This window comes from Hyaena hyaena, unplaced genomic scaffold (genome assembly GCF_003009895.1).
Source record: "Hyaena hyaena isolate Hyena2069 unplaced genomic scaffold, ASM300989v1 scaffold_774, whole genome shotgun sequence".
In the NCBI taxonomy this organism is placed as follows: domain Eukaryota; kingdom Metazoa; phylum Chordata; class Mammalia; order Carnivora; family Hyaenidae; genus Hyaena; species Hyaena hyaena.
The window spans coordinates 534,716-546,813 of record NW_024081406.1 but is presented as its reverse complement, the minus strand read 5'-3'; the positions used below and the strand labels follow the sequence as shown (position 1 = coordinate 546,813).

At 31.9% G+C, this 12,098-nt stretch overlaps 1 protein-coding gene across 10 annotated transcripts in view; it reads left to right on the top strand.

Moving 5' to 3' along the window:
• Window positions 1-12,098, top strand: part of LCORL (ligand dependent nuclear receptor corepressor like) — a 165,606-nt gene that overhangs the window by 127,037 nt on the left and 26,471 nt on the right. For 6 of the 10 annotated variants that reach the window (XM_039218713.1, XM_039218708.1, XM_039218706.1 and 3 more), the window contains exon 6: window positions 4,563-4,656. The exons of 1 other annotated variant lie outside the window; for it this stretch is intronic. In XM_039218713.1, the coding sequence (XP_039074644.1) occupies window positions 4,563-4,656 (94 nt within the window). Of the gene's footprint in view, window positions 1-4,562; window positions 4,657-5,988; window positions 11,355-12,098 lie in introns of those variants that run through there. 3 more of the 10 variants (XM_039218712.1, XM_039218710.1, XM_039218716.1) reach the window with 3 other exon arrangements.

Genomic DNA, 12,098 nt, shown 5'->3' with positions numbered 1-12,098 from the left:
CTTGGAGGGGTGAAATACAATTCTGTTATAACAGTTGCATTTGTCTGCTTTGAATTGATCCTTGATCAGGAATTTGCATGAAAACACAGAACTGAATATTTGTTAATGAAAATTCAAATCTTGATTTTAACAGAAGGTGAATTCTAAAAAAATTAACCCAGTAAAGTATTGATATCAAGAAATTGCCCAGTTTAGTCATGGTTTCAGATTTTCAAGCATTGGTCCATTTTAAAAGTTATCTCTAATAGTATATAATATATACAGTTTACCTGACCTTGTTGTAAGATTACACTGGTCCCTCTTTAATTCTGTACATGTCATATTAGTGTTTGATTAACAATAAGTAAATTGTAGTGTTAAGACCCAGTCTATAACTAGTAAATGGAAACGATCTGTTTTTATTTTTATGAAATTTTCAAATGTATAGAAATATACAGCACAATAGTCGTGTTCCTGTCACCCAGACTAATAAATATGTTATTTGATCATGTTTGCTTCTGATAATACTTTCTCTTAAGGAACTATCACATCTTTTTCTTTGTTTTTGGAAACAACCTCTGATAATACCTACTTATACATTGATAAGCAAAATCTTTTTGTGTGCTTTAAAAGTGCACATTAATGCATACTAAATGCACTCTTGTTAATTTACTCCTGCAACTTGCTTTTCTTACCAAATTAGCAAAAATTAAAAATATCAGCAACATCAAGTGTTGCCAAGGATGTGGGAAAGAAAGTTGGTGATATCTACTAAAGTCCAAAATGTAAAGTCCAGCACTTATACTTCTAGGTGTATAACTTAGAAAATTTCTTATACATGAACACAAGAAAGCACTTAGAAGGATTTTCATTTTAGTATAGTTTGTAATAGTGTGAAACAGAAACAACCTACATACCTACCAGTACTTGAATGGTAAATAAATTTCAGTCCCTCTGTCTTCTACTTATTTTATATTGCCATAGAGCATACATAATAAGTGGTTAGTTTTTATCCATCAAGTTAATTATTAGTACTTTGGAAATAATACACACACAAGACAGTCTAGTTATGGTATGCTAACTACATTGTGAAGGAGTGATGCTTCTAGCTATAAACACTACAGCTAGATCTAAATCAGCAGCAGGAGCAAAAAAATCCCATTCACCCTCTGTTTGTGATCTTTTCCTTTTCTCATTCTTTCCAAGCTGTCTCTTCCCTTTTCTTGTTTTTGCTTTTCTAATTTGGACAACCCTAGAGATGACTCTTTATGGTTTTCTAACTCTTGAGCTATAGGAGCCGTTTAATCAGCAAAGTACTTCAGTATAGGCCAAAGCACTACTAACAAAAAGTGAGATTTCTGTGATAACTAAAATCTTTCTAAAAATTCTTTACATATTTATGTATCTTGTATTCACTACATAAATTTTCATTGACTGATTTTACTGCGTGGCAGAAATATGTTGAAGGGGTATATTTTTTGTTTTAACTGGATAACAGACTATAATGGATTCCTTGAGTTAGCAAATACTTTTAGAGCAAAACATTTAACATAGGTACCCTAGGTATGGAGACACAGCTGTGGGGAAAAAAATTACAGCATTTCTCACTCTGGTCACTGTTTAGAGTTTTGAAAGAAGAAGAATCAGGAGTATACACCTGATTTGGGTGGCTCTCTTTTTAAAGATGGAACAGGACCTAGGTCTTGTTTAAAATTATCTCTAGCCAGGGCCATGTGTCTAAGACTGGTCCAAAAAGGACAAGAATGCCTTTATTGCCCTAAGTAGGGAGCTACAGCCTAATTTGCATAGTTAATGTAAAGGAGAGAGAGAAAGAGTTCCCAGTATCTCCTTTTCTTATTTCTGGTGTGTGGAATAATTAACTAAATCGGCCATATCAAAAGACTAGAAGAGTTTAGAAATGGAGAAATTTCATTAGTTCATTTTGTAACATTGACTGGCAATAACAGACTTACGGAGAGTGTGTTTTATGTGCTTCAAACTACATAAAACAGGAGCAGAATCAAAACTAGTGAATTCAGTGTTAAATCAGAATATAAATTAGGTAGTAATGATTTCTTGAAGAAGATTTTATAAGGTCTTGAATTAGCAAAATTTAATTGTTGAAGAAGAGAAATGAGATAATAAAGGAAAAGACATTTCTTTCTTTCTTCTTTCAGTAGGTTACATCACTCTACACTTTATGAAATACAAATAAATAGATCCCTGGCCTGAGGAATTCAGTCTTGTGGGAGAAAAAGATCTATAAATCAATTATGCCAGGACAGTGTCATAAGTGTTACAGCATGCTGTTGACACAACGGAAACAAAAATATGCTTCTACTTGGGGGCATATGGATCTTTAAAGATAATTAGGAGTTTGACAAGTTGAAAAGGTAGAGCACTCTAGGCAGAGGGAACTGTGCACTGCAGTTTGAGAGACGTGACACCACATAGCATGTTTGAGGAACTGCAAGTGGCTAGGTACACAGAGAGTATGAGGGCTGAGTTGAGTTGGAGACAAAGCATAAAAAACTGAGCTCAATAGATAGCCTGGGATGAGATGCTTCATTTAACAATTTTTTAAGGTACTGTGTACCATGTGCTGTGTTTACTTGTCCTATCTCCCCTTTTAATTCTTCAAAATTCTATTCACCAAATATTTACTGAACACTTATTGTGTGCCAGGCACTATTCTAGATAGTGGGGACACGTGGGTGAATAAAATAGACATGGTCTTTGCCTTCACATAGCTTATAGTCTGCATGGCTAACAATGGTAAGTATATAAGCAACTAGAATATAGCATGCTAAGTGCTAAATAATGTAGTGTTGCAGGTATAGGAACCTAGAATAATGATAATCAACCAAATCCAAGTTGGGTCCTGAATGATCGAATGATGAGTAAGATTTAGTGAGAATTAAGAGGAGTGTGGGGATACAAAGAGAGGATTCGAAGTATTCTACGCTTGATTTTAGCCAAAAGGCTGAGAAGCGATGAGGATTAGGAGTATTCTAACAGAGGAAACTAACCAAGTGTGCAAGCCCAGAGTTAAGAAGTACTGTAGCACTTTCCCAACGTTTCTCTACGGGTTTCCCTACTCCATCCTCAGCCCCTTGCCATCCATTCTCACCGCAGCAGATTGATCCTTTAAAAGCATAAATTAAAATTGAGTCAGTCTTATCCTCAGAATCCTCCAAACCTCCTTCCTGTCTCAAAATAAAATTCAAATTTCTTACCGTTGCCTAAAAGGCCTAATGTGATCTGCCTTCTTACATTTCTGAACTCATTTCACTCAGCCTGGCTTACTCCTTTCCAGCTACCCTGGCCTCTTTGCTATTCCACAAACATTTTAGAAATGATTCTGTATCACAGCCTTTATACAAAGTGTTCCTTATAGAAGCTTTCCCCCAGGTAACATGTTTGATTGGTCATGGTTGGTACCATGACAATAAGTACTTTTTATACCTGTTACTGCTGCTTCCAAATTCCTAAAATAGTGCTTTGCACATAGTAGGCACTCCATAATATTATTATTGAATTATACCTAATAGGTTATGAGTGAGACAATTTTATTTTTCTATATTTGTATCTTGCCAGGGCCCTTAAGTGTTAGATATATTTATATGGTAACAATAAAACCCAGTTGAATTGTTATTGACCAGCTTGAACTTTTTAGTGTATATTGTAAGCATAATGATTCTTTATAACTTTTCAGATTTTTAGCTATCAGCAAAGAAATATTCACAGTATTATTTGGTGCTGTGTTTTCAATTCATTATTTATTTTTATTCTTTTTGACCCTCAAGTTTGTCAGATTAACAACATGTCTGAATCATTGATTTTATTTATGTAAATTCAATATTATAACAATAATAAAAGTAACTACACTTCAATAAATACTTAGGCAGTTTTCTAACAGGCTGTTTTTCCTAAAATGTTATATGCTTACAGGTTATGTCTTCATCCAATAACAGATATAAACACTATATTATATAGGCAATGATTCAACTGTTATATGTTTCAGCCATTTAAAACAGTAAAATTTTATGCCAAATTCTTAAAAAGACATTGGTTATACATAAGAGTCACAGTTTACTGCTTAAAGTATATGTTCCACATATTGCTAGTCCTAGTAAATGCTAGTTGTTGTTCTCTTGTTCATCATCATTTTTTTCTGTGGTCTCTGTTTTGTACAACTTACATCATTCCTACTTTCTCGAAGCATTATCTGGGCAGCCTTGAATAGAAAAAAAAAATCATGGATAAGCAGTTAAATGGCTGTTCACTGCAGAACAGTGGGAAAGATGACCAAGTGTTGCTTTTAAATAGATTTTATATCATAGCCTGTTTGTTTCTTCATATCACTTAGTAATGCCAGCTCCTCTGTTCTTTTTTCCTATGTAGTGCCTTCCCAGTCATGTCCTGTTGCTAAAACCACCAAATGAGTTGGTAATGGCCACATGTCAAATACAAGTGTTAATTTTTAAGTCATGAGTTAGTAGATCAGCAAAAATGAAATGTGAAAATGTAAGGATTACCTATCTGTCACAAATATAAAGTTTTTTCTCTTGCAAAAATTATAGGGGATGGAGTGTTAGATCTCTCTACAAAGAAAACCAGCATAAAATCTGAAGAGTCATCCATATGTGATCCTTCTTCTGAAAATTCAGTGGCTGGGTAAGCAATATCTAGGAAATATAATTTAATATTAATATAAAATTATCTCTACAGAGAACTCTTAATACTACTTTGAATAGATTGACATATCTAGCTTTCCTCCAGAATTTTTGTCACTCATAAGTGTGTGTCTCTCATACCTTTCATTCGTCCTTTCTCTTTCTTTTTTATTCTTTCTGTTAAAGAAAAGTTATCAGAACAATCACCAAACTTTAGTTCATGTTACTAAAATGAACTACCAACTTAATTATAGACTACAAACTAAGAAAGCAGGACGAGTAAAGAAAATTTAAAATTCAGCATTCAGGAGGCAATTTTAAGGGAAATAAGCGATTTCACTAATTTTTTTAAACAACAAATTTTAAAAGTACTATGCTTACTGATTCTTACAGTTAGCTTATAATGTTTATATTTTTTTCCACTGTGCTTTAGGTGTGGTGGCAAACTTTATATAATATATATAATAATGTATATCTAGTAAGCACCACAAAAAGTCCTTACATGCTTTGAAAGTTCTCATTATTAATTAAATAAATAATTAGCAGTGAAATGCTGTTCTGTTGGATTTTTATTTGGTAACTTTTGCATCTTCCCATTAAACTGCATAGGAAGCTTTTTTTGTCACATGTAAATCTTCGATGTAGATTGTAATTTGTTTCAAATAAGACTGTAGAAGCTTTTGAGTTATAAGGTACAGTTAGCTTCTGTTTGAGAAACTTTGAAAATTAAAATGATATATTTGAAATAGAAATAACATTTATAGTATCAAATTATTTTCCCCAAAGATAACTTATCTACTTGTTTCAGATTTTTAAGTTTTTTGTCTAGAGAAACATTAGTCTTGTGGAAATATGGGATGTTTGTGTTTGGAAATATTCTTGCTACTACAAATTTCCTTGAAAGGGGTTGACTCTTTTATTACTTGTTTAGCGGTAACGTCACGTTTCTACTAACAAAAACTCCTTTAGGATTTGGGTATTTTTTAGAATGGAACTCTAATTGTACAAATAAAAATTATTAGTGTTGCTCTGCAAGCATCTGTCAGAGGAATAGCAACATCATGAGAATATTTTTACAAATACTGAGTTAGGATTTTATGTTCTTGGAAGGTCTGCCCGTTGAGGCCGCCGTATGATTGACACATTGTCCTACCAGGACTGTAGCGTTTGCTTTGATAAGGAGTAACTACTACATCCCACAGACTTAAAAAGAGTCATAAGCAGTGATGTTACCTAAGCAAGGAGTATAATAAAGGAGTGGACCCTCCCCTTCCATAGCTGTGTGAGAGTCTCTCATGCATCAGTTTACCATCGTTTCATTCCATCCATCCAGGAGACTACACAGAAACAGAGAGGACTATGTGGAAAGAAGTGCTGAGTTTGCAGATGGTTTGCTCTCAAAAGCTTTGAAAGACATTCAGTCTGGAGCACTGGACATAAATAAAGCAGGCATACTTTATGGCATACCTCAAAAAACTTTACTTCTCCACTTAGAAGCCTTACCAGCAGGGAAGCCTGCATCTTTTAAAAACAAAACTCGAGATTTCAATGATAGTTACTCATATAAAGACAGTAAAGAAACTTGTGCAGTGCTGCAAAAGGTAGCCTTGTGGGCAAGAGCTCAAGCAGAGCGCACAGAAAAAAGTAAACTCAATCTACTTGAAACCTCAGAATTAAAATTCCCAACAGCTTCCAGTTACCTCCATCAGTTAACTCTACAGAAAATGGTTACTCAGTTTAAAGACAAAAATGAAAGCCTACAGTATGAAACTTCACATCCTACTGTACAGTTAAAAATTCCTCAACTCCGAGTAAGTTCTGTTTCCAAACCACAACCTGATGGTCCTGGTCTTCTGGATGTTATGTATCAAGTTTCCAAAACCTCTCCAGTCCTAGAAGGATCAGCTCTCCAAAAACTGAAAAATATACTCCCTAAACAGAACAAAATAGAATGTTCTGGGCCTGTAACTCACTCAAGTGTTGACTCCTATTTTCTACATGGGGACCTCTCTCCTTTGTGTCTTAATTCTAAAAATGGAACAGTTGATGGAACCTCTGAAAATACTGAAGATGGATTGGATCGAAAAGATAATAAGCAGCCCAGGAAAAAACGTGGCCGTTATCGCCAGTATGATCATGAAATAATGGAAGAGGCTATTGCAATGGTAATGAGCGGAAAGATGAGTGTTTCCAAAGCACAAGGAATTTATGGGGTACCTCACAGCACTTTAGAATACAAGGTAAAAGAAAGATCTGGAACACTGAAGACTCCTCCGAAGAAGAAACTCCGATTACCAGACACTGGGTTATATAATATGACAGATTCAGGGACTGGCAGCTGCAAAAACAGCAAGCCTGTGTAGATTACTTGTTAGGAAAATGTTTGTATGTGTGTATGTGTGTGTGTATGTGTGTTTGCGTGTGTGTGTGTGTATGTGCACAGGTGTGTATTTGTGTGTCTATATACACACATGTGGGAATTAACAGATGCTCACTCTGACAGGAGACATGAAATTTTACAGTTCAAAAACCACTTACATGCCTTTTGAAAAAAAAGTTTTATTCAGGGTTTTCACTGTGGACAGAATTATATAGTTGCTTACTTAATTCTGATAGTTTGTATTTAATCCTTGTATAAATAGGTGAAAAAGATTCAGGTTTTCTTTAGTAGTCAATAGCATAAAGCGTTGTGGGAAAACAAGTAATTGTCGAGTGAAACATTTTTATTGGTGAAAGACCACTCCAGCCATTCAGTTGAACCATCTTATAATGGAAATATGATATTAATAGTTTGTAAACATTTTTACATAATATACTTACAGCTATTGTAAGTATATCAGACAACCAATCAAAGTTTAAATAGACAGCTATCTCCATACTAAGAAAAATTAATATATATACAGTATTAGTACACTACAGTGTATTCTATGAAATATGAAATGCACTCAAGTGCATCCACCAGGAATAGAAAAGAAAACCTTAAATGATATGTATAATGAAATTTAATATTTATCATTTAATAGTTGATTTACAGGAAGTTGGGGTTTATAAGGTATATACTTTTTAAAAAAACTGACACATAGTTAACCCCAGCAGCTATAGAATCCTTTAATATAAGATGGAATACTAAGAACAAAAAGTAATTTAAATTTAATTATTAAAATAATTTAATTTTGTTTTTCATTTGAAAAATAAGCTAATGTGTAAGGTTAGAAAAGAAAGTTGGAATGCAACTTAGAGCATGTTTATAATGTGCACAGAAAAAGCTTGAGAATGATAATTTTGGTTTAAATGTGCTGGTTAGTTGATGTTATGACTACTTTAAATTTTAAGGATTGTGACACACTCCTACTATTGAAAAACCTCAGTGTAACTTTATTATATTTGCTGCTGTGACATTTCAAAACATTTTCAGTTTATCAAAATGAATTACAGATTTCATTTTGGTGGGCGATACATTATCATTTTGCTAATAACCAAATTTGCAGTTTGTTCAGGGTCTTGAATAGATTTACAGATATTTAACACTGAAGCTGTTTTGAACTTTCAGTAATGTAAACTCTACTAATTGGGTAGTTAGAAGCTGGGCAGTGCATTTTAACTTTTACAGACTCATAAGAGAGACCAATAATTTTTATATAGCAGTTTTAAAATGTGGTTCAGAGTATCCATGTTGGATTTATGGAGTATGCAGTTTTAGTGGTAAAATGTTATAAAGCATGTGCCTCCATATAAAGAATGGGGATTTGCTTCATATGTTCAGAATTCTCCGAGTGCCCCTTTTCTCTGTTAAAATTCAGGTTCTGATCATTTTTCTAAGCCAATTTTCCTAAGTCCAAAAGGAATACTTAAAGCTGAATTTAAAAAATAAGTGCACCTTGTCAAATACTTGTGTTTTTACACTTGTGTTTGTGTGTATCTAATAATCGCATATACATGTAATACTAAAGAGATTTTCAGCTATTACATGTAAAAACTGCTTACATATGTTTAAAGAAACTGAAGAGTGGGAAGCTGCACAACCACGTAGTTGTTTGGTCTCTTAGAGCTACACTGAACCCTCTTCAGCTTAATGTTACCTGCATACTAGGGTATGAATCCTCTTGCTCTTTTTTTTTCCCCTAAGTAAGTATACATAATGGATTGCAAAACAGCAGATGTCAGGGTCATCTTTCTTTTTAAAGAATTAAGCCATATTTTGTGAGGGCCAGAACTTGGATTATTTAATATATTTCCCCTCTCCCCCCACCCCACCCCCATTGAAAAACACAGTTAAAAGATAAGGTAAATGTTTCAACACAATTTTATTGACCTCTTTATACAGAATTTTACTTGCAAAAATTTGGGGGCCTGAATGCATTACATAATATTTATATTGAGCTTTTTTATTCCTCACACTATATTTACATTAATAAATTGATTGAGAAGTTTATAGAAAAGGGATACCTACAGAACACTTTTATATCATTTAAAAGATGACCTGACCAAAAACTTTACAGGATTCATAAAATCAGGGATCATTTTGCTATTGACTTCACAGTGATCAGTAGTTTTATAGGTAATATTATAGTTAATTTGCAGCATTTAGTATTTGTATTATTTATTTTTGGTCAGAAATAGTAAATTAAATATTTTTTGATAGTTTATAGGTAATGATCAACCCATAACTTTTAAAAGAAACAAAATGTTTCTAATTATTGAGTTAACTTTTGATTATACAAACTAGGAAAGGCAGGGAAATTTATGGGTTCCCCTTCTCCCCAAATGATTCTATTAAAATGTTCTTTATGTTAAACTTTCAAAGTACTTTATAAATTTAGTTACCAGTTACTACTTATTAATTGACAGTTTTATGAAAAATCCAGTTTCAGCAGACTTTTAATGAAGGTGAAAGCAACCCTTATATGCTTTCTACTTATTTGAATGTTCCTCAAGTATTTTATATTTAAAAAAAAAAAAAAAGAAGGAAAAGAAAAAACAGTGCCTCTGTTTTTAGAAAACTACTGCTCAGTAAAGTTGTTTAAACCATTTCTGGTAGCTAATGACAATTTTATATTAAATTGTATACTAACTTTAGTGAGACTGATTTTTTTAGTTGTTTACAGTACAAATACTTGTATTTGTTTTTTAATTGCAGTATTTCCATTGTCGCAGTAATTTAGTAAAACTCTGTGGCTGCCTTGATTTTGACAGATTTTGTTAATATAAACTGATTGTTAGGCAATTAGTTATATTTATGCATAAATCAATTGCACTATAATTCATGAATTATTTATTACAATATTTTCTAATGAATTCATGTATCTGTCTTGTGTTGTAAATGTACTGTAATTCTGTTCCTGCTTTGTGTTGTTATATATCTAAATCTGATTGTATGAATTTTAATTGTTCAGTTAACGTGTTTCTAGGTTGTAATTTGTAGTAAAGCACTTCAATGCTTTTGCACTTAAATTTACAACACTGTTGGTGTGTGATTGATTTACTCATTCAGTAAAAGAAAAGAAAGAAAGAAAAGAAAAAAACCTGACTACACTGACTTTTTTGATTCACTATAGGAATGAGTTTTATTTTTATTAATGTGAGAAATTGACTTTCTCCAAAAACTATTTCAACAACAAAATTTGTAATGGGCAAAACCAATAGTAACATACAAAAAATAGGCAGGATGTTTTGGTTTGTAAATCAAACAGGAAAAGGTTAGAAAATATTTTAACATTAAAAACAAGGGAGCTGTGAAAGATACGATTTTACATAATCACTTTACATAATCACTTGAGAATAAATTCTAAATTGGAGACTTATGTATATTCAACTATTATTTACTCATATTAGGTTGTTCTCTGAGATTCTAAAATGCAAGAAAAATAGAAAAGAAAAAATTTGGAGCCAAATAAGCATATTACAGAATTTTATAGTTTGAGAATTTAGTTCTCTAATATCTGATTTGTGTGTATCAGATATAATCTAAAACTTGAATATACAGTTAGTAACTTTATGAAGCTATTCTTCATATACCATTAGATGGAAGTTACCACTGTGGTATTTTGGAATTTCCATTTTTGGAAGTTATAACCTGAAAAAATAAAAATAAAAGTCATAAACTGAATAAGAAACCTTTTTAAGGTTTAGACTTCCTTGAAATCTCAGAAGAGAGATATAAAAACCTTGTAGTTTTCAGAATAGTTAACACTAGTCATTAGTTGTAATTATTTCTGCTTCTATACTTGACTTTACTAACAGAAAAAACATTTAAGCATTTAGGAATTGTTATGAAAGTATATTAATCTTTAAAATAGGGTTCAATATATTTTTCTAAGAAACATAAAATCTCTTTAGTTATTTAATAACAGGTATGTTTAATAGGCCATAGCATAACTTTAAAGAAACTGTTGAAATGCATCTATCAGAACTTTTTTGGGTTTTCTTTTGCCTTTATGAAAATTACAATTTTTAATTTGTTGGAAAAGAACATAGTGTCACTTATATCTTCATATTTGATAGTTAACATTTCCTCGTGTCTTTGTTCTCCATATTTTTTGAATTATCTAATAGTGAATCTTGGGAATCAGTTCCATCATTTACTCCCAAACGTGATAAAATTTACAAAAATAAATATTTTCAGACAGGAAAGGATATTGGGGTCATGTCTGTGGACTTAAAATATTTTATTATAAATTTCATATCTTTTCTCACTTTGATAATTGCTTTTTGTCAAATCACATGTTACTTTTGGTGAAATACCGGTTGAATCTAGTAAAGTTATGATTTTTCTAGAAAAATTTTGATCTAGTGTTCAAATTTTACTTTGGTGTTTTTGCTTCTTAAATAACATATTTTTAAAATGTAGATAAAATATTGCGTACTTATCTGTGATACAAGCCAGTTTTAGTGAGCAAAATAAAATTTTATTTTTCATTTTAAAAGAAAATTCCTTTAATTTTAGTATAGATGAATTTAATAACCCTTTATTTAAACAAAATACAATCTTCTGTAGCAATTCATAATCAGTATATCTTAATTCTAACCCTAAAAAAAATTTCTACAAACCAGAAACTACCAACAGTAATAGCAAATATAAGAAATCATGAATGGGAAGCTATTTTCATGTACAGAGTTTGGTGATATGTTTAATTTAAATAGATACTTTTCTGAAACAGAATTCTTTTAATACATTTTATTCTTCTTGCTGCTGGTATTGGATTAAAAATTTTTTTGTAGACTTCTGCCTTGGTTGCTAAGTAATCCTGGGTCTTAGTTAAAATTAGATGTATGTTAGTTTCTTCAGTGGGACATTTTCCAGCATTTGAAATTAGATAATTAGGTAAGTAATGCCTTTAGTCTTCATGTAATTACTTTAGTATTTAAAATCAATTAAAAATAGATTTTATTTTTAAATAGCTTAAATTTTTTTATTATTAGGTTAAAATACCTGCAGCTTAATCT